The sequence below is a fragment of the Aulostomus chinensis genome, chromosome 2 (assembly GCF_037954235.1).
Source record: "Aulostomus chinensis isolate RoL2024-O1b breed Wild chromosome 2, RoL_Achi_v1.0, whole genome shotgun sequence".
Lineage (NCBI taxonomy): Eukaryota > Metazoa > Chordata > Actinopteri > Syngnathiformes > Aulostomidae > Aulostomus > Aulostomus chinensis.
Window position 1 is genome coordinate 23,562,994 of NC_141321.1, and position 24,238 is coordinate 23,587,231.

The following is a 24,238-nucleotide window of genomic DNA, read 5'->3' on the forward strand; positions in this document are numbered from 1 at the left end:
TAGCAGACATCTGACAGCTGCAGCAGCAGCCCCTGGCCTCCATTTGGCCTGGATACAGGCTGCTGTGGCCAGGACATGGATATTAGGAACAAAAAAACAAAACAAAACAAAACAAAACAAAAAAAAAACAAGAAAGTTAATGAAGTTAATTAAAGTCTTCTTGTCTCAATCAGGTTGTGACATGATATTCTAGATCACTTCTGTTGAGTTCATGACCCAGCAAACATGTAGAGTAGTTATGCAGTCCCCATCTTACGATGTGAGATGTGTCCAGATGTGAAATAAATCAAAACTGAGGTATCAGCCTTTAAAAAAAAAAAGAACTTTGGTTACAAAATAACTTTTGAGTGACCAAGAACACAACCTATTTCGCAAGTCACATCATATTTCTTTGGTGTGGGATAGTCCAGGCACAGCCTTTTTTCTTATACTTAACGAATGCTCAGGGGAAGAGCTGGCAGTGGTTCTTGTTGCTAAGCGACATTTGCAAACTCATTTGAGGCAAGGCAATCTTGGACTAAAGTTTTAAATATTTATAACTTTTAGCATTTGGCACCATGAGTGCTAAAATCATGTTAAGCTTCCAGCTCTAGTGGGAATGTGCACCTAAGCAATTTAGGAATTTGAAAAATACCTTCTTCTTTTTTTCCTGGTGGACACACACAGAGCCTATTCCATCACTTTTTCTATAAATCTAATGACAGGTCTGACTCTTAAGAAAGCCACTGTACTCTCACCATCAGTTTACTCTCACTGGTAGATTCCTAGAAGGACAGGCAGAAAATCTACATATCATTTTATGACTTATTTTTAACAACCAAAGATGATGGGCAGAGGGAGATGAGAGGATGACAGGAAATAATTTTTGCCTCAATATCTCCAATGCATCTGAGTTAAAAAGCATCAAATAACTGTAATTGCTCATTTAAAAAAGGTGAATTATTCTGTTAAGTTTGATGGATGGTTTGATGATGACATTTAGCACTTTGTCCGCTTATGTATTGAGTTTCTCCCCCAATGTGCTGAGCACAACAAATTGGACACACTTAGATTACAGACAGATACCGAATCCCTTCTTCATGTCTATCTATGCCTATCCCTCATCTTCCATCGCTATCTCTCCATAACTCTCTCTCTCGAAAGTTTTCTCTTCTCACCTCTCTCGCTCTCCTTCTGCTTCAGGGGAAATTAATTGATGATTATCTTGTCTTGCAGTGATGGCTAGCAAACTTGCTTTTCTATCAGCAAGGCATTGCATTCCACCACTTATAGCTTCATTTGATCCTCCTTCCTTCCCTGCTTCCCTCCCTCTCTTGCTCTCTTTTTTCTTCCCCCTCCATCGCTCTCTCTGACAACTGGAGTCTTATCAGTTATCTATGTGTTCTTTGCTCACAAGGCGTAACAGGTTGCAGGGTTCAGGGCTGGTGGACCCTGAGGTATTGCTGAAAAGCTTGGTCTGCGCATGCCTTAGGGCTGAGTATGAATACCATGTTTTTGTAAGTGACCTTGATGTGTTTCAGAGGACGTGTGCAGATGGGATTTGTGGTTTGAGAGGGACTGAATTCCTTATTTGTCAGAGAAAAGGTTTGTGTTAATGTAATGGGTTTTAATGGGGTGGCATCAAGAATGAACTACAGTGTTTGGTAGCCATGTTTTTTAATAAAGGAGGTTCAAAGTCGCAAGTATTTCTCCCTCTTTCAGTCTGTTCTCTCTCCCTCCATCCCTCTCTTTGGTGATTGGGGTCCTATCAATTAGCGATGAGTTCAGACTTCAATTTGATTCCTTTAATAGAGGGACAGAACAGGAAATGTTCATTAACAGAACTGGGCATGTTAGACAGCCAACAGAAGTAAAAAAGACAGACAATAAATGATTGCTGTGTTTAAATGAATAGGATCGCTTAATGGAAAAGGACATGACAGGAGTGGGGAGAAAAGAGGAGACTGGATGGAGAAATGAACTAAGAATGAACATATACATTGATTGCTAATAATTTTTCTATAAATCAGTGAGTTGGATTTAGTGTTTTATATCTGTGCTTGTCTATTATGAGAGTAAATGTAATCTTCATGCATTTTTGTTAAATGATCTGACAACCAGGTGTCCTGCATTGTCCAGGGCCCTTCCTGAACATCTAAAATCCATCCATCCATTTTCCACTGTTCATCCTGTTGAGGGTCATGGGGGGCTGGAGCCTATCCCAGCAGCCTTTGGGCGACCTGTCCAGGGTGGACCCCGCCTCAGGCCCGAAAGCTGCTGGTATAGACTCCAGACCCCCATGACCCTCAACGGGATAAGCGGAAGAAAATGGATGGATGGATGGATGGAAATGACAGTGCTTTCAAGCCCCATTGTAGTATAACACTGTCATCTTTTCAATTCCATACTAGATCCCTACTTGAAAAGCTAGACAGGAACTTCATCTCCAAGTCCATTCAAATGTGACCTTAGCTGACCTGTAATCAGACGCAGGCTTAGAGATGCTGCTGGGCATTGCAGTAAAGGCAAATCTCAGGGTGCAGGATAGCAAACTCTGGGAGCACAGCAGAACAAAATTGGTAAACTAAAAGTAAAATCATATTGTCACAAACATTTAAGGGAATAAGGTCAAGTTAAAACAAAGGATACTATTCAGATAACTCCTGCTCTTTTTCACCCAGCTGGCATGGTGTCACCTTCATTACCTTTTGAACTCTGCAGTCCAAAGACAGGCAAGTGGGGACTCAATCCACACTCTAAATTGACCGTAGGTGTGACCGTGAGTGCGAATGGTTGTCTGTCTATATGTACTGGCCCTGTGATGGACTGGTGACCCGTCCAGGGTGAACCCCACCTCTCGCCCAAAGGCAGCTGAAATAGCCCCCCCCCAGCACTTAACAGTTTAAGTCACAGGTGTCAAACTGATCCAGTAAAGGGCCGTGTGGCTGCAGGTTTTCATTCCAACCGAGGAAAAGCAACACCTGAATCTACTGAAATCAATCAACCTGTGTCCACATGGCTCATTGGTTGGATTGTGTGCTGCTTTTGCTAGGTTGGAATGAAGACCTGCAGCCACACGGCCCTTTACTGGATCAGTTTGACACACCTGGTATAAGTGATGGAAAACGGATGAATGGAAGGCTAATATTTATAATGTAGATGCACTGGAGTTTACTAAGCATTCAAATATAAATGTGATAAATGTGGATGTTTTCAAATCAAGTAATGAGGATAAACTCTCGAAATCTACACAATATTCTTTATGAATTGCTTGCACAACATTGCACTGCTGGTGTCCCACACCTGCAACACTCACCACACACATCTGCTGTGTGTTCTCCCAGCACAGTTAAAGTTAATCAATATTTAGGTATTGTGAATTTGTATTTTGTGAGCATCTTTTACTCTGATTGTAGTTTTACTCTGATTCAATTGTCAGGTGTCACATTTGGTATACAACATGTACTTGTCCTTGTGTTTTTCTTTGTTATGGCATCATCACCAGTGTTCACTTGTATTTGTCTGGTCTGAGGTAAAGTCAATGACGCATGTTGTGACGCATGAAAACATTCCCTTTTAAATAGAACAAACACACAACATATTCATCCCTCTCTCACGCGCGCACACGCGCGCGCGCACACACACACACACACACACACACACACACACACACACACACACACACACACACTAAACTCCAGAGGCAACAATCTCACTTGGGGGTCTCAAAATAAAAATACCTGGGAAAAATGTCTTATAGACACGTTTGCTTTCAATATACACAGAGACACACATTCAGGAATATCCATACTGGTGGAGACAGAATGTTAGAGCAGGAGTTTCATTAAAATCTGCAGTCATATAATTCTGCTTCACTTTTACTATATATGCTATATATCACGATACACACAAAACAAAGGAGTCAGAACAATGACATCTTTTCAAATGGAAACTTGGACGTTTCAAAATAAAAACAATCAAATGCTAAAGCTGGGTATTCTGAAACTGGAATTAAATACCAGCATGCCCAATATAAAAAAAAACATCTAAAAATAGCAAAAGAAAAGTATTTTTCTTCTCTCTCCTCCTCCGTGTTTGGTCACATGAGTGATATACTATATCTCCCACGGAGGAAATGTATTGTCAAAGCTTTACTCTACATATTTCTACCATGGAAGGGTGGATAGAAACCTTCCAAGCTTAGATAGAAAAACAAATCCACACAGCAGTGTTACCATAACCTCAGAGGCCATTACTTTGCTTATATTGATTACCTTGAGACTCTGTCAAGCTGAAACCACTACTTGCTTTCCTCTAATCTATACCTGACACACACAGACACACAAGGATTCAGATTCAGATTCAGAATACTTTATGAATCCCTTATGGTAAATTTCAAATTACACACTCAATTGCGTGAAACTGCTATCACAAAACCACAAGTATTACTGGTTGAACGTAATAATGGCACATCAGAATTAAACAGCACATATACATTTGATTGTGTATGTATACGAAACTTGAGCAGTCCGTTGTCCAAATGGGGGCAGAGTGAGTGTGAGGCATCGCAGCATGCACCGCACCACCGATCCTGAAGGAGGTAAGCTGCAGCCAAGGTCTCGGCGCTGCCACCCCGAGGAGGTGGAGAGGACAGAGGCAGGAGTGCGACCGCTCTCGCCAAGTCCCAACCCAAGAATTAAACATGTACATCTGGTCTCTCGAGTTTGTCTTTGGTATTTAGAGTTCACGATTCATAGACGAACTACTGTTACACAAGCGTAACCCCCGTGTGTGTGTGTGTGTGTGTGTGTGTGTGTGTGTGTGTGTGTGTGTGTGTGTGTGTGTGTGTGTGTGTTCAGAAGGTCAGGCTAAGAAGCAAGCATGCAGACAGGAACAATCCTTTGTAACACACCTGTAACACACAAGCTACACCAGCATGAACATGCACATGTCTGTGTAGAAATGAGAAAGCAGTATATGTGAGTAAATGCTTGGAATCTGTATATTGCAAAGCTCAGTAGTTTCAATGATAGAGGAAAGACCAAGACAGCAGCACTGGGCTGTGAGCCAAGTCGCCCACACAGGATCATTAACATGAACAGTTATTCTCATAAATCACAACTAGGCCTCAGCCATACAGTTTCATCCCGACTCATTTTCATCAACACCAGATTCTGCTCCCTGATATCTCTGTGCTATACACTGACACATACAGAGACCATCACAAACATGCCTTCCTAATATCCGAACAAGCACATCATCATTTGAATTGAGATTCAAAGTGATTATCTCAAATATTAAGGAGTAATATAGAAGATAACTTGAAATATATACCTCCAAATTATCATTGCCCCAAGCTTCATACTAATCCCTGTATATAACTCCATCACTGTTCCCATCCCATCCCATCACTTACGTCATTGTATTGCTCAATATGATGCTTGACAGCTTACTATCAATAACTTCCACACATTCATCCATCCATTTGCTGTACTGCTTATCCATTAAGGGCCCGAGGGGGGGGGGGGGACCCTAGATGGGTCACCAACCCATGACTGGGCCATCAGGAGCAATAAGGGGCTCAGTATCTCGCTCAAGGACACTTCAACATGGTCACCAGGGGAAGTGCGGATGGAACCAGCGACCCTTCGCTTGCTTGACGGCCACTCTACCTCTGAGCCATGCCGACCCTAGTATCAATAACTTCATATGTATAATTAAAATGATGAATTTACAGACTTATTTTCAACTTCACAACTGAAGCACTTTTGCGCTTCCTATGGACTTTTCCTTAATTAAGTTTAAATTCTTGCTTGTGTTGTACGTCGCTTTGGACAAAAGCGTCTGCTAAATGAAATTGTAGAATTGTAGAACTTCATCAAGGAGGTTTTTTTTTTCTTTTTCGCCTGTCTGTTTGGTTAGCAGTCAGGACGATTATGCAAAAAACTACCTGTGGTGGAACACGGACCAGGGAAGCTCCAGTGCTCGTTGGGACAGATGTGGTTGCACTGGCCTTGGCCTTAGTACAGGTATGTGCTCTTAAGTGTACTTTCCACATTACGTTACATGGTACTACTTTCTACTCGTAATTCACTGTCATGCAAAAATGGAGCACAGTGTTAGTTTTGGCAGGCCATATCAAGCTCTGCTCACATCCCTGCTACAGTAGACGATCAGCTGTTCCAAGCGAGCTCACTTCAGCTGGAGACCCACTTATCTCCTTCCACACATTCAACAGGCTCAGCTGACTCTCTTCCACATATGACATTAGCAAATGATATTCAAGGCACCTTTTTAAAGCTGCTTCAATCCGTCTACATTTCCTGCTTCCTCTACATGCCATCTTGTAACCCAGCAACGCCCCACCTCCTGCTTCACAGGTTGTTGTCCTTGTTGCTGACTCTGTTGTGGCCCTGATGGGGGTCTTTTCTGCTGCTTTCCACGTATGTTCTTTTTGACCAAAGTGATTGTGATTAAAAAGATTTCCCTCCACCGATTGATCTATTTCCAGGCAAATTTAACATCATTATAACCTCAAAAATGATCTCTCCTCTCTCTCTCTCTCTCTCTCTCTCTCTCTCTCACACACACACACACACACACACACACACACTCTTACCTTCATATACAGCCTTGAAGCCCTGTGCACTCACAGCAAAATCTGTGGTAAACCACAAAGCCAATATAGATCCACTGCTGACAATTGGAGAGGGCAGCATGAACCCTGACAACCTGTAAAACAGAGAGAAATGTTAACAACAAACATTTCTTAAACACAGCATGAGATTCTGAGGTAGTGAAGTATCTGACAGTAAAACACATTATGGCGTTCAGTGTTGAATATGTTGACATGATGGTTAATCTCACCAGGCCCGGAGCCATAAAAGCCCAGACTGTTCTAGGATCAGTTCTTCCAAGGCATTGCACTTTGTCTTCCTAGCCCTGTGCTAGTATCAGTTTTCCTGCTGTCTCTTTCAACGAAAATGAAAGAATTGAGATTTTTCTCTCACTAAAAATAAATCTTTGCTGAGATCTACTATTGTTGTTGACCAACCATGAGCCATAACATAAAAAAGCTGTAACTGATTCAGAAATTAATACTAAGATAGCCTGTCGTAAAAAAAAAAAAAAAAAGAGTCTTTGATACATATTCATTATATTTGTACTGAAACAGCTTCTTCAGACATAATTGAGAGTTGACAGTTAAACGTTTTGGGGAGGATGCAAAGGAGGATTCTGAGAGAAGAAATGACACAAACCTCAAGGAGTTGAAAGTGAAAATGGAAAACTTCAATCTAAGTCATACTGTGACTGCATGGATGTTCGGGCATAGAACTTCATGCATCTCTGAAAGATGCATATAAATGCAGTGTACACAGATTCTGCAAAGCTGGAGTACAGGACTTTTATTTATAAATGAACATCCGTTACATTCAGGCCTTTGCCAAATGTGGTTGCACAGTGCTAATTAAGACTATAACCACCACATAAATCTCTCTGTGTTTATGTATATGTATGTGTATACTAACTTTCTATATCAGCTCTCTGGAAGGACAATTCCATACCCGAGCACTGTGATGCATTTTAAGTCAACCAGTTATGACTGATTAGAAATGGAGAACGCTGAAAAAAACCTAAGAAACACCCACGAAAATATCTGGAGAGTACTCCTCTCACAAAAGAAGGCCTGTTTTTAGAGGGGGTTGCAGCACAAAAAAAAGAAGAGAGCAATAAACAGTAAATAAAAACATGGACTATAGTTGGCCCCTGTATAATGGAGAACATGGAGGACAGATTTGTCCCAGAGTAGCATTCTGACACCTTGATACCGGTCTTCATCAGAGTCAGAGCGAGAGAGCACTGGACAGGCCTGCAATAATGAAGGAAATTACACCAAAGATTCACAAAAACACAGCTGTGTCAAAGCATGGTTCATGTATGCGTGTTGTTGTGCAGCAAACTGCAGCTGGAACTGGCCTTTAAACCTCTTCCTTCTGGAGTGTTTGGACTTTTTTTCCCCACTCTGTCCTTATTTGCACTGGAAGGCTTGACGACAGCACTCCTGGGTGAGAGAGTCTTCTTGTAATTACTTCAAAAATAGACAGACAAAAGTTCCAAACTGCAAGTTTAACTTACACAAAGGTCCAGTATCAAATAGTTTATCAAAAGCTAAGTCCCTATGCGCAAAGAAGTCAAACTTCTGCAAAGGGCCAAAAAAAAAAAGAAAAGAAAAGAGAGAGTGAGTTGTTTTTGAAACACTGGGGCATGTTCTTGAAATTTCTATATGAATAACAAATCAAGTTCCTTTGTTTCTTTTTTAAGCTTCATCACACTTGTACCTTTCGGGTTTGAAATTTTCATGGACAGCTGAGGAGTAGAGATTTTCCAGTTTACTGACAACTTCATGTACCTTTTTTTTTTTTTTTTTAAAGATTATGTTTATCTGTTGGTTTTATCGAATAATGCCTCCGTGCACACTGGACTGGTTTGCAGCTGTGCGGTAACAGTCAGGGCACCGGCACCTGCAAGTCTGAGGAATGGTACTCAGCCTGGGTTGACAGCAACGCACCCAGGTTTAGAGCAGTATGTGTTTTAGGGGTGTCATTTTCTCTGTTGGTCTGTGTTCCAATCCAAGCTCCTGTAGCTCCAGGTAGTGATGGCTGCAGATACAAGTGGCCAAAATTAGTTTCCCTCACAGGATGAGGAGCTTAGACATTTCAAAGGAGGTGGGAATAAGAACACTTATTTGTATTGAAAAGATGTGATATGGGCAGGATGCATGTGGTTGTCTCTCTAAGGAGGTATATGTTCAACTGAGAGGAGACCTGCAGGCAGAGTGAAAACCCACTAGAGAAAGTAAATATTCATTCTAGCCCGGGAAGCCTTCAGCTATATCGGTTTGCCTGCTACCAATGCAGCAAATTTATCTTTCATTTTACTTTTGATATTCTTCAGCAGTTTTTATGTCAATATGTTGCTATCAAGTCTGATCTGATATTTATATTTGTACTAACTGAAATGTTAATTGAATATGTATGCCACATTGAAATAGCAGTGGTATTTACTCAATCCGACTATTTCTTTAAAATTTGATCTACATAATGTTGTTCTTGGTTCAGAAATGTTAAGCTCCATAAGATTTAAAGACTGATATGTTGACAATGAAAGCTGAACACGAATCCTTTGGAAGCCAACCCTGCGCTGATCCAATATTCAGCATATAAATTTATGCAAAAAAAACAAAAAACCCCACTGGAGATGGGCCTTTATATTCTGGACTTAATAAATTTTCTATTTTTGATTAAGGAGGTGAAGGTGGTATTTTCAAAATCATTATTTTCAACGTGTGGGGGCATCTTTAAGAAAAACCCAGCTCATTCTAATTGTTACGGCATTGTAACATGCAGAGTGGAGGCTCTTTAGTCACTAGCAATCTTTGTAGCACAGGCATCGGCTGCAGAGAGCACTTGAACATGACATCACGTTAAATTTCAGCCTGTAGTCAAGTTCCTCATGGAATTCACACTAATTAACCGAAAGCTGATAGGATCTGCAGCCAATAACGTTTGTTATTTTAGCCGGGGATGGTCAGTGCTGCCTGTGAAACTGCTCATTTTTCGCATTAACGTAGTAATTTTCACATTTGGAGAGTCTGATTGTGAATAAAGGAGAGCGGCACAGCAACATTAGCAGAGTAAAAGTCATGACAAGATCTGATTGCCTTGATTTTATACCAATGCAAATATGTTCAAGGCATCGTTAGCTCATAGAAACACAAATAGAGGCAACCATGAAGGTTGAAGAGATACCAATGAAAAGGAAAGAGGAAAGCCAATACATTGAAACAGGGTTTAAATACTAACACAATCCAAGCAGGGACGATGACAATTCACTTTCATCATCTGGTCAGAGTCAGAGTTCGGCTAAAGTATAAATGCATGCCAGACATGGGGAGGGGGGAGAGACAGAGAGAGAGGAAGTTGGTCAGATGGACTGGGGAAAAAAAGACCTGTGAGAGTGTAAACACAGAGGAGAATGAAAACAGAAGAGAGGAGAATGCATTGTTTTAATTCTCTGGCCTCAGAATAAGGACACTAAGTGGAGACAAAAAGAGATTAAGGGAGCATGCTATAAAATGCGTTTGGTTTTACCCGCCCTTCCAAACACCATATCATCATGTGTTAGGTGTTTCTAAGGATTATACTGGATTGGCATTTCTTTAATCGGCAGTGTGACATTGTCTACTTTTTAAGGCTCTGTCTGGGCTGCAGTTTCTCTTAAGGCCTATTTTTCTCAACCAAAGAGAATTGCCTGGTCACAAGCTACAATAAATCACCTTGGTGCCCGAAAGGGGACAGCAGTTGCATTCTCACATGAATATTTTACTTCTAAATAAAATGTGAACAAACTGAAAATTGGTATGACTAATTACTACTCTTCATTTTTAATTTCATGGGCATATGAACTTTCAAGGACATTTTTGCTATGGGCAGAGTTTAATGCCTGACATTGGTCAGAGCTATAATGAAAGGTGATTATTGGAGAATTTCTATTGATCAAAGAGTTATTGTGGAGCTATACAGTTTCAGGGCTGTCACTGAAAACTTCAAAGGTCAAACTGTTTTAGCTTGAATGAAGATTTAGCTCTAAAGAATTCATCAATTAATCATGTGTGAATTGAACGACATTTAGCGCTATACACACACACAAGCAGTGCAATTCAAATATCATGAATTAATCCAAACACGCATTGCAACAATATCCTTCCATTTATCTGTCTAAAACGGAGCTGTGATTTGAGTCCCAAATGGAGGATTGACTAGGAGACTGACAGAAAATCATTCATATGCATACAGAGATTTGTACTTCCATCCTTGTGAGGACATTAATTGACTTAATGCATTCCTAAGCCATCCGCACTAACCATCACAACGAAGAGCCTAACCTCCACCCCTTACCCTTAACTGAACCTAAAGCCTGGTCTTAAAATTGCCTAGGGATTATGTGTTAGGAAATGATGTCCCTTCTCCCAAGGTCTAAAACACAAATGGGTCCTCACACAGATAGAGAAAGATAGATACACACACTCACACTCACAGGATTGTCAGTTAGTCAGTCCAGTCAGTCAGGTAATGAGCAGTAATCTTCTAGCTGTCACTGTGCTGATGGACGGACATGATTCTCCATAGCTGTGTGGCTCTGCCTTTCTCTCTCTGCACCCCCCCATCTCCCTCTCCCTCTCCCTCTGTCTGTCTGTCTGTCTCTCCTAATTTTCTTGCTCTCTTTGTGTGGCCTCCAAATCAGGACAACACACTGGACCTACAGCTGTTTGACATTTCAACAAAAATAAGTAAGCTTGCTTCAAAATATCTGACCATTCATATCAACCGTCGAATCAGTCATCCAGCTCATTTCATCAATCAGCCCGTCTTTACAGTCAGCTGACCAGTCAGCCAGCTTGCATTTGTCTCTCTGTTGCTTCATCCATCTGTCTGACTGCCCATTAGTATTTGTCCCTCCATCTCTTGCTCCGCCTGCCAGTCCATCAGTCAGACGTGAGCAGTAATCCTATCTATTAAGGTAGGATTACTGTAGAGACTGAATAGGACCACAAGCATACCTTAGTACTGTAGGATAGCGTCATTGTAATTCTGATGAACACCGCTTAAGTGACCACTCTTCCACAGACCAAATAGAGGACAAACATCAGCATAAATGTAAAGAAGTTGGTCACTTAAAAGCATTACAAACTGGCAGCATTTCAGAGGTTTCTCAATAACAATGGAGACACAGTGAATCTTGTTAAAGCAGTGTGTACGATGGGATGCTTCAAAATTGACACCCCCATTTTAGAATCAATGATGCTTTAACAGTTGAGAGAATAAGTGTGTGATGGAGTTGAACAGCCCCAAACACAGCTGCAGCCCAAGCATGACCACAGACAAGCCCCTACCTGTCTGCATGGCCATCGATAATACGAGAATACAGCAGAGCAGGAAAAAAAGAAATGGCACAGTGTTTGCTGTGAACCCTTGCAGAGAGAGATAAAACAGAACACAAGCATGCTCTATGTGTGACTGTATTCGATGGAAGAACGGAGTGTGTTGTAGGTGCTCTCATTTGTCTGTATTACTGTTTGTAAATTAATATGTTGCAATATTGAGGTTTAAATATTAGACCCTCCTCCTCCTCTTTAATGATTTATGCTGATATTGAACAGTATTGACTGAGTGCATTTTAAAGTACTTCTACCCTTTTTTTTTCTTGCAGTGGCAAAGACATCCTTTATTAGTCCCGTCTTCATAAAGACACATTTAAGACTGATGTCTGCAGCCAGGGGATGTTGACAACTCACAGGTAACAGAATGCTCGTGAGCAGGCCGTCGTTGGGTGGAACACACACTAACAGCTGAAATCTTGACAGAAGTGAACAAGAGACTTATTCAGTGACCGAAGATGACCCCTAGCTGCTCTGGTGCTGTCTGCTTTGACATGAATCTCAAGGGTTTAGAGTATGAAGAATAAATGGAGTGTAAAACATAGACTGGATTTCCACTACATCAGTTGTAAACGCGTAGGCCGGCCACAAATCTATTCTCTTTCTCAAACAATCACATTCAACGCATCCTAACAGCTGTTGTGCACCGTTTTCACCACCAACCACAGCTGAGCCTGAAGAGGAGAAAGAATTTAACTGCTTCACGATCTCTACCTTTTCATTAACAAGGACCACACTATCAACAAGATGTTAGTAACACGCTGGACGTGATGCTTGGTGGCTCCTCAGTATCGTGCAGGTACGAGAGTGAAAGAGGAGGGTGGGGTCAGGTGCAGAAGTCAGGGGGGTTGGGGTGTTGGTTAATTGTCATCAATTTCACTTAAAAAAAAAAAACTTTGACAGTTGCTCATCACCATAACTATGTTTCCATAAGTGTTGTCATTTTAACTAATGTAGAATAAACTCTATTGAATAGTGAGCTATTTGCCTTTGTGTTGCAAAGACGAGTTCAAATTTTGAGAAACTGTGTTCTATACATGAATGACCCCACTGTTACTTAGGGAGCGTCTTCAAGCTCCAATTTAACTGCTAGAGGGAAACAGTTCCATGTTCTTCACATTTTCAATTACTTTCTGGTGTTAACATCATGTCTGCTTGTTCAAGGGCTAACCCTGCTCTGCCGTCTGCTCATACTTGCTCATATAACAGAAGAGTCCCAAATGTAAGTCATTCCACCAGTGAGAATTGTTAAAGGTCTGATATTTTCCATATTTCTGGTGTTTCAAATTTTCATATTCATGAGATTAAATATTTTGGGTTTTAAATTTTGCCATCTCATCTCTAAAGTAGCTCTCTAGAGCTGTGGAAAGAATGCCATGTTCAAGGTCCACTTGGAAAACAGCAAAGTCACTCAAAGAGGAATACAAAGTCTTTCTGCCAAATAAAGAAATGCTGTATTATTTGAGATAATTTATAAACTTTGTTCTGTTATACGGAAAGTCGAGACCAGACCAAAGTCAACGCACCAGTATGACTACCAATTGGTGCCTACACCTCACACTGGATGTTTGTTACTCTTCTGAAGGTGTAATCAGTTTTTAAGAGATCTGTCGGGTGGAGCCCAACAGACAATCAGTGACACAATGCGGATTAAACAAATAGACAGTATGTGCATGTTAAGGACACAACAGACCAATGTAGAGAGAATGAAAGGAAGTTAATAGTAAATAATCTAAATTACAGTAGGGAAAATTAGCTAAAATTCACTGAGAGTAAAATAAAAATGTCAGAAAACTAGATGAGAACGTGGCAGCATTGTTGGCTGGCTGAGACGAAGTGTGAGTGAGGAAACGGTGTGGTACAAATCTGTAAACAGGAGTGGTATAATTCTGTGGCACTGCTACCTCACATTTCTCAAATTTCTGAAGCCAGATGGGGATATGCAAAACAACCAGTTCTTTTGTATTCATGTGTTAGTGCAGTACATGAAGACAATGGCCTGAGGCAAGATGGGCATTTTTCCTTTTTTAGTTTATCTCTGTTTTAACATTGAATACGTACTACTGTGATAATGTGGAATCCCTTTCACTTTCAAACATTCCTGGATGACATAGATACAGCAAAGTCATGTACTGGAGATATGAAGTTCTTACATTTTAGCAGATATGGAAGTAAAACAATATTTTGTAACCACTCATTTCGCAAAGCACTTTGACAATTGCTGTATTTATGTATAATTAGTTCCCATTAATTGTAAACCCCTGGCTATGGAACATAAATCTTCCCAGGGCTACATTAGCCTTGAGCTAACTCCTAACTTTTTAGCTATACTGGCTAAAGAGAAAGAGACAAGTCGTGGATTAGAAAGAGAAAGAGGACAGGGAAGATAAAAGAAGAGAAGAGAGAGGAAAGAGGAGAGAAGCAAAGAAAAAAAACAGGAAAGAAGAAGAAGTGAACAGAAAGGAAAGAAAGAGGCAAGATGGAAGAGGAAAGACAGGAAGCCGTGATATTTTAATTTGTCTATGGGAGTTGATTTCACCCACTCCTATTTAAAACAGGAAGTGGGAGAGGTACATGACCTGATGTGCATGTGTGGCAGCGCTGCTTCAGTGTTGAGAGAAGCTGGAGGCTTTGCTCAAGGTCGCTTCGGTAGTAGGTGGCATTCGATGTGTGTGATAAAAAGGTAAGAACCTCAGTGATCCCCTGGTGTCTTCAAGGAGCATCATGTTGCCTCAGTATCCCTTTCCTGATTTTTTAAACAATTTTACATACATATATATACATATACATATACACATACATATACACACATATATATATACATATACACACATATATATATACATATACACACATATATATATATATACACACATATATACACACACATATACACACACATATATATACATATATACACACACATATATACACACATATATACACACATATATACACACACATATATACACACATATGTATACATATACATATATGTATACATATATGTACACATATACATATATACACATATACATATACATATACATATATACACATATACATATATATATATACATATACATATATACATATACATAAATACACATATATATTTTTTTTTTTTAATCAGGTGAGGTAGATTTGAACCTGGATCATGTCATTTGAGGTGTTTTTTTTTGGGGGGGGGGGTCACAATAGGATAATAATATTATTGTGTAATAATATTGTCTCCCCGGCGTAGAGCAGTGTTTTTTACCATGCCTATAGGTCAGTGGTTGCTCCACATCAGCCCTCTCAAGATCATTTTTTATTAAATGCAGATGCCAACAGGCAATATTTAGGTGCCTGGATCCATCACCACCACATCCAAACCTTGACAACTGGAATCCAGCGGTATACAAAGTTCAAATTTGACAACTGTAAATGTAACTGCACCTTAGAAAAGTCAATTCTGCCTTGCAGCATCAGCAGGGGTTTCCAGATTTGTGGCTCTAAGCCAAGACCCTCTCTCCGTCTCACAAAGAGTTCAGTGGTTTCCAGGTCTACAGAGGCTTAATGGGTTGCACTTCATAAACTTACCACCCTCTTAACTTCATACATTATGTACTATAGAAAAACAAGCAGACTATTTAACATGCATCTGTCAGTCAATGTTGTCTGGCACAACACTGAAATGGTTTTAAACATGGTGACTCCCAGTATGGGCTGGCATTGGTATCATCATTTGATGGCATCTAAAAGGCTCTCCAGCACAAACTATATATACAAATGTCTTTGCATGTAACATGCAGTTCTACAATGTACACTAGTGGCAAAGTTGTATGTGTGTAAAAAAAAAAAAAAAGTGATGTCATCATCTTCTTAGTTAGTTATCTTCGTTACGCGTGTACACAAAATACACCTCATCACTATCACTGAGATACGTGGTGTCCACCTTTCATTTGCCTCCAAAGCAAATGCATGTGATCCAGCCCAGCGGTGCCTGGCAGATCAACATCTTCATGAAGTGACTCATGAGAAAAGCTACATATTGAATAGTTTAAGGGCCACCAAACTCACAAAATACTGAACGTTCAGAGTAGTTTCTGATGGATAAGTGCAAGATTGTTCCTCCTTATTAAAAAAAGTGGACATCATGATTGTCACTGTGATAACTTTCTATTTATAAGTCTCACGGATCTGTTAATTCCATCATGCCTAGATTCCATTGTATTACCAATCCATTTGTAAGCGCCTCACAGAAAATGTAGCACCTTGTGTTTTTCCCTTTGTTTGTTCTTTGTTTCTTTGTTTTTCTGCTGCCATTTTCGCTGTGGAGGCTTTATAACATTACAACTGTCAATAAGCAGCTTAAATGAAAAATTTAGTTCCTCTCTCATTGAAGGTCCTTGTTACTGTCACTGAGCAGAAGCAATTCATTTGTTTAACAAAAATCTAAAACCTTTTGGACCAGATGGATACAAATACAAGGCACGTACATATCGACTACTTTTCTACATCTCATGTTCAGTCTCTCAGCTTACTTTTCTACTTCTTCTTTAGTTGATGCGGTTTTATTTCACTATTTCTCTATAACCACTCTGTTCTCAGTATCTCTCATCGTGTGAAACAGTGCAGGCGGGCCAGGAGAAAGCATCAATCAAAGAGCTTACAGGTGAGCAATCATTAGTGTGACACACAAACATGTGCACTCTATCACACTCACATAAAAAACACCTGCCTGTTGAGCCTGAGAATATATTGCTATATCCATCACACACTTAAGACTGCAATGCACCTGGCAGTGACACAACTGTCAATTACAACTGAAGTTGCATCTTTGTGCTCCTTTAGACAAAACATTGCAAATGGAAAATGAGTAAAATCTGTTTAAAAATGGACTAAAACAAATACCTGCTACGCTACAAAAGGCTGTGCAAGACAACAGAGCAACTTAGTTTGTTTTTTGTTTTGGGGTTTTTGGTTTTTTGGTTTTTAGTTTTCCACTGAAACAAATCAAATAAATTTGCATCTATAATCCTGTTGTTAAGATCAATAAGTAAATTCAACATCACTATTGTCCTTTAAAACAGCAAATTCCCCAATATATTTTCACACAAGTTGATATGCACACAGTGAAGTGGATCATATATTTGGAAAAATACTGGCATTGTCAACAACAGGAGTATCCTCTCAGCTAATGTAACATGTTAAAAAAAAACACTGTTCCTTTGTTGTGTTCTACGTGCATACTCACACTTAAAACACACTGCTACGTAAATTTCACATTCATGTAATGTCTGCAGTCTCGTGCAGACATTGGTCATACGGCCTTGGGCAAAAAATAAACAAAATTAGCATATATTGTCACACCCAGACACTGTTTATGAAATTAAGTAAGAAGCTATGTTATCATATTAACCATTGTTGACACACATGCACACACACGTGCGCACACACACACACACACACGCAAACATAGAAACTAACACAGACCCCTCCAGTGGTTACATGATGATCCATGTGAGAGAACATTAACATATATGTAATGTACACCATGACAAAGTATGTATGTGTGTGTCTGTATGTGTGTATGTGGTCTGTGTGCAGCTCTATACCAACTATACATTTGTTGTACGCATGTTAATGTTTGTGTATTTTTAAGGGTATTGTTTTATGAGTGTGTTGACCACATTGAAAAGCGTATAATCCAGCACTATGGGCAATATCAACAGAGAAAACCACTGGGCTAAAGTAGGGCAAGCTTCCCTGTTAAAACATACACACACACACACACACACACACACACACACACACACACACACACGCACGCACGCACGCACGCACGCACGCACACACACCGATAGATGCACACAAGGCTAACACAAACACTGCACCACCAATCCACTGTGGGGGAGAAAAGCATTATTTGACAAACCATTAAAACTGATTCTCTATGCTTCCAAGAGACAGTGAGAGAGAGGCAGAGAGAGAGGGAAGGGGAGGATTAGAGAAAGGAAACAAGAATTAAGAGACCCTCCTCTCTCCTGTATTCCTTCCTGTCCACCGTTGCATTCTCCCCCCCATTCCCCCTCTCCTTTGTCAGTTTTGTTTAGAAGCCTATGACATGTGTCCTCTACAGGCGTGTGTGTGTGTGTGTGTTTGTATGAGAGTGTGTATCAGTGCAGTATAAGTGAAAGGTTTCTGACAATGTGTGAACATTAAAAGTGTACAATCACATTCACCCTAAGGCCTGAGGGAAGGGCACCTTCACACACAGGTGCATGCATTTTACATGTTATCTATGACACACGCACACAGAAGAGTTGTGTCTACAGATGAAGTCTGATATAATTTTTTTTGTTTCATGAAGGCATAAGATATGAAGGTGTTGGCATTCTTGTACCAAAATAATGCACCCATTTTCCAGCAAGGGACTGGAATCGGCCGGTTTTCAGTGCGACCGTCCCTAACCAGTGACTGGCCAGGCAGTGTCACATATTTCTGATTCTGGCTGGTTACTTGCCTGCACGCAGGAATAGTAGCTGATCTATTTTTGATGGATGTGAATCAATTTGCACGGAGCAGATTGAGACAGACAGGAAATCTCCAAATGAATGGCATAGTATATCCTGTCAGTTTTCAAAATAAAACACCATGTGCAGGCTTCCTATCACAAAAACAGACCTGAAAAGGACACAACATAAACATGTACTCTACGTGAATGTCATAGAAACACACAAATGAAGAGATCACGACCAAATCAGGAAAAATCTCAGCAATTTAACAAGCTGGCGAGCAGCCGGACATTCCAGCTGTGTGGATAACTGACGTGATCGGCATCACAGCCACAACGCGGCACAGCCATGCCCAGAGGAAATTCAGTGTGGAAGTTCTTCACAGCAAGTAATGATGATATAATGCTTGCAATTTATCAGACATATAAGGCAAAAAACAAACAACAAACCTATTCAGGCACATAAAACTCCATCATCCTGTTGAATCTGCACAGTTTGAGAGAGTCAATAAAGGGAAAGCAGCTTAGGCTAGCCGGTAGAGCTCAGTTCCAAGAACAAGCCTGCAGACTCTCCTAGCCTTCACTGGCTGCTGCATTCCACCGCTTTTATTCCGTATGAAAAGAAATTTCAGACACAGCTGGTGCATTTGGGGGTAAATGTAAGAGTAATATTTCCTGTTGTTAATATAAATATTGTTAATGATGTGAATAAAAGTTTCCACTGAAGAAAAGTAGATTTGGTTTTTATATTCTGTCAAATATAATTCTTAAACAGAAAATTGGAATCTGCAAAAATCGGCATCAGCAAGTCACACTTACAAAAAAAAAAAGAAGAAGAAAAATCGGCCAAGAAAAATGTGACCGGTGCGCCTCTAACTATACCTGTTGTGTGTTTACACAAATCTGCCCCAAATATATATATATATTTTTCTCCTTGGGTTGTACTACAATCATCCAGACAACTTCACAGTACTTGAAACATGTAACATTCTTGACACAGGTAATCGCAGTATTGATGCGAGACCGCCACAGGTTGTTTCCTCACCCAGTGTGTCTCCACACCTGCTTCAATCTCCATGCCTCACTTTGTCTCAACATCTCCTCTTCAGCAAATTAAACTACAGTGCTTTGATCGGTAATTAGCAACAAAGCAAACAAAATACAACAACAAGAGCCAAACAAAGGTTCCCTAATTTGGCATTGAGATTAATTTGGCAATCAAGGGCAGAGATGTTGATCCTTAATTACTGCAGCTCTATTTGTGTTAATTGTTGTCTTTATATTTTTGGACCGAAAAATCTATGCAACCGTTTCCAGGCATTTCATAAGAAATCTCACCTAATGGGTTTGCATGCAATCTTGCCGACTGCTATCATTGATTGTATTGACAGTCATACATCCTCCCATATCCTCCAGGCATTACAAGCAGCTGTGATTATATACACACTTCATACAACACATGAGAGGTATGAGTTTTCCAAGCACTTGTTCATTCTCTTTTGATAGCTTGAACCTCTGTTGCAGCTGTGACTTTTCACTGCATTTCCCAATCACTTCCCGATGTTATTGGTCGATTCAGTGGCCTTTATATGTGCTATGATCATGACAATTTTATTTCTTCGGACAGGACAAGTTGCAGTTAACACTCCTGTAAAGAATGTTGGGTCATACCGTCTTGGAGCTGCAACAACCAGTGTATGATGTTCTGATCTTGAAACTTGATGCCCAGTTGGGAGGTGAGGCACCCTGAGTTTATCTCACTCCTTCTGCTTGTCTGCACTCTTTTTTTTTTTTTTTTACTCACTCCAGTCATCAACTCTACCTTTCCATTTTCACTTTCCTCCAGCACTTCTCTGACATTCACCTGCATTAATATACATGAGCATAGAAACAAGTTGAAAAAGAATGCAAGAGTGAAAAGAGTGAGGAAGAAAAGGGAGATGAAGATGAATATATTGTTGTCAAAAGTGTACATCAAAGTGTTTACACCTGCTCTTACCCAGTGGTGACCAGTAAACTGACAAACTGGCGTCACAACAACTCCTGGATCATGGATGTGGACGTGTACTGTATATGGGTAGAGAGCAGCATGCTGAGCATCACACTGCCAAACTAAGCTCCACAATCATACCATTTACTGACACCACATTCATGGCAGGATCACAAATGACGAGGAGCGGGGGGGGGCTATTGCTAAGCATCAGTTAAACCAAGGAGCTGTGGACTTCGACAGGACAGACTTAACAGCTTAAAGTACCTCAGTGTGCATGTTACTGAGGACATAATATTGACTTCACATAGACACTGTGTAGCACAGACATGACAGCACCTGCGTCACCACAGACAGCAGAGGAAATTCAAGGTCTCACAGAATGTCCTGCTACTCTACACTGCTGCAGTGCAGGGTATCCTGAGGGGAATCTTAACTGTCTGGTGTGGGAACAACTCCTCTCGGGACAGCTTGGCCCTGCAGAGGAGTGTGTTAAGACTTGAGTGAACTTTGGTACTACACTGGCCTCCCTGCCTGTACAGAAGGGGAGGGTAAACAGAGCTAACAGATACGATCCCTCCACTCCATGGACTGTTTATGTGGTAGTGATCAGGAAAGCGCCTGCGCAACAAACGCTTACATAGTGAGGCTCTGCTTCATGAGTGGATCAACATGCCCTGTTCACTTGGCTTTGACGGAAACCCCACTGCCATAGCAAGTGTTGTTCCATTTCTGTGGAAAAATGAACTTTGTGCGATGGACCCTCAGAGGGCTCATGGAGCGAGTCAGCTACAATGACACTGAGGTGTATTTCACCCACCATGCATTGCAGTTTCTTCTCCTTCCTGCTATGACACCAGTGAACTAATTAATTTATCAAAGGCTGATTTTAATAATGAGCTTTTGAATGGACCAAACACATTTATTCAAGGAGAAAAAAAAATCCCATATTAGCAAACTTCTATTGGTTTACCTATAATAATCATTTATGTTCAAGAATCCTGTGATCCAGACATTAGATTGAGCCACTCTACAACCAACAAGTCTATAATTCTATGCATAAAACTGCCATCTTACTGCCCACCTCTACATGTCAACCATTTTCAATTCTTAGCCTATTTGTTCCTATTTTCAAATTGACATATTACAACTATTATTTAAATTCACTGTCAAGTTTATTGTTAGCTTTATTTAACTACTGCATTAGTTCTGAAATGCATTGTACTTTTCCTGGCACAACATTTCATATACATAATTGTGCGTATAAGTCACGAATACAAAAACACATTGGCACACTTTGCTTTTTTCATTGCACGATGAGCATTAACATTTAAATTCATCAAGGATCCTCAAGCACTGATGGATCATGCAGTAAATCCTTTGGAAACAACAACAACAAAAAGAAAAATTCATGTGTGCTTTTCTCTTCTGATGCTGCTTTTGTCCTGCACCTGTTTACCAAAATATATATGCAGGCTCTACCTTTCTAAAGTGAATCTCCTGAACATTGTAAATTCAAATACACACAAATCTTAAAGTGGATGAGAGCGCTGAAGTATTCTCATTTATCTCATCACATCGTGTCTCAGTGATACTGCCTGTTTTTGCTCTCCTCAAAATTTATACCTGCACTGTAACTCATGAATTGTTTGACCAAATCATATGACATTTCACACATTTAAACAGTATTTCAACTGAAAATATGTAAATCTGCACATAAATACTTTGTAATGAATTAACTGAGCTTCCTGTTCTGATAAATGAAATAATGTGGAAACATCTTCAACCTGCATTAGCTAGCAGACAGTGACTTTCCTGGCCAGCATGAGAAAATACCTTATTATCACTTGATCAATTACTTCTATAAACATTCTTAAGTGAGTTTACAGTCTCATTTGCAAGTTTTAAGTCTTATTCAATACAAAATCATGTCTGCCTTGTAAATTATGGTCCCAATTAGAACAAAGACAATAGAGACGAGTATCATTTTTGTAATGACCAAGATGCCAGTGGGCTGTCTTTGGCTTGGTCAGATGCACCCTCCTCCTCGTCAGCACCAATATCTTGTCCAAATACCTCCACTTGTAAAAAAGTCAAAATGAGAGGTGAGGTGATGGACAAAACCCCCAAATTAAGATGTCAAAACAGGAGAGATGATGTTACACTTGCTCTGTGTAGCTCTTAGTTGAGTAGGAAAAGGTTCTAATGCAGTGAGGAGTTGGCAGTTTAAGGACTGGATGTTCAGGCTTGTAACAGAAATTGTATGACTTTTTTCCCCCCGCCTTAATCCACATCTGACCCCTTACCCAACTCCTAACTCTGAACTACATTCCATGAACATATGCCAACCAGGTATTCTAAACATTTTATTCAAGGCCATTCTGTCTTCATTCTTTTCCATCATCGGACATCATCTTTTTTCCCCTCTATCAGCCATGTGTCAAATGTTCTTCGTCATCCAGTCGGTCTGAGCACTGTTTCTCACACTCTCTGCCATGTTCTGTTCATGTGACGAAGTTACACCTACCCTACAAGGAAGAGAGGATCGTGAGGGAGATTCTTTTGAACTAAAGCAAAAAACTGAAGGCATGAGAAGAAACTGCGGGTCTGAGTGACAAATCCCTCTGATGCAAAAGTGTTGATTGTCCATCACCTTTCATGACTCATTCACTTGCTTTAGCAACCTTGATGTACACCGTCAGAAAATGTGTTACATAGTCCAAGTCAGGGCAGGTCAGGTGCTGAAATTTTCTGTAGGGCCTGAATATGTAAAGCGTGCTGACTCATTGGCTGATGTGAGACTTTTAGGAGACCAAACACTTTTTTTCGAATGTACCTAAAGAGGTAAGCTCATGGATTTTCATTCCTCAAAGAGCATTTTGAAGGTAGCGTCCCTTGGTATGATTAGTTGGCTTGATTAATGTCCAACATACAGTTATCTAAAGAGTAAATACAGTCTCCACCATGGGGATTGTCACACTTACAGGCAAAATCCCAATCCCCACTGCACAAGCAGTGCATCTCATCTTTAATATACTTGTGTAGCTACAGCATCCCCATGGGACTGTGTTGGACACATCTGATCATGAGAGAAAAAGCCAGCAACTCACTGCATTTAAAATCAGGTCGTTTTTGAAATACCAGAAAAATACCAACTTTAACACCTACTCACACATGCATGTGCAGTCACACACACACACACACACACACACACACACACACACACACACACACACACACACACACGAGAGGCAACCACAGAGCTGACTGTTCCAATAATCCACAATAGTGGCAGCCTACGTGAGCACATTTGACATTTAAATACTCCCACAATACTGTAATCCACACTCTCAACATACATAAATTCTGCAAATTAAACCTTTATTGAAAACAGAACAAAAAAACTCAAAATTCCAAAAAAGATTCAAACTTTGCCCTCAAACCCTTCAGCTCATTTGTACACTCTGTTGAAGAAGATGAAGCAAGTGAATATGTAAGCATCACGCGATGGCTGAATATGGGCCGATGCAAAAATAACCCCCTCTGAGCTCTTCACGTAGACTCCTTGGGGAGCCATGTGATAAGAGGTTATTATAGAGATAGCCATTTCTAAGACTGGAAGACTGGACAACACTGTACCCTCTGATCCAGCGACATGTAGCTGCAGATACGGAATGGAACCAGATACAAAAACTATCTGAATGTGTACTGCTGCATTTGACACAAGCGTTGTAAACCAAACAGAACTCTGTACCTAACCTCTGTAGCACCC

General features: G+C 40.3%; 1 protein-coding gene across 2 annotated transcripts in view; it reads right to left on the minus strand.

The window, feature by feature from the left end:
- The window catches only part of LOC147269485 (CUB and sushi domain-containing protein 1-like), a 406,566-nt gene that overhangs the window by 261,963 nt on the left and 120,365 nt on the right, over positions 1–24,238 (minus strand). For both annotated transcript variants that reach the window (XM_086185701.1, XM_086185692.1), the window contains exon 3: positions 6,599–6,711. In XM_086185701.1, coding sequence (XP_086041827.1) covers positions 6,599–6,711 — 113 coding nt within the window. The remainder of the gene's footprint in view (positions 1–6,598; positions 6,712–24,238) is intronic.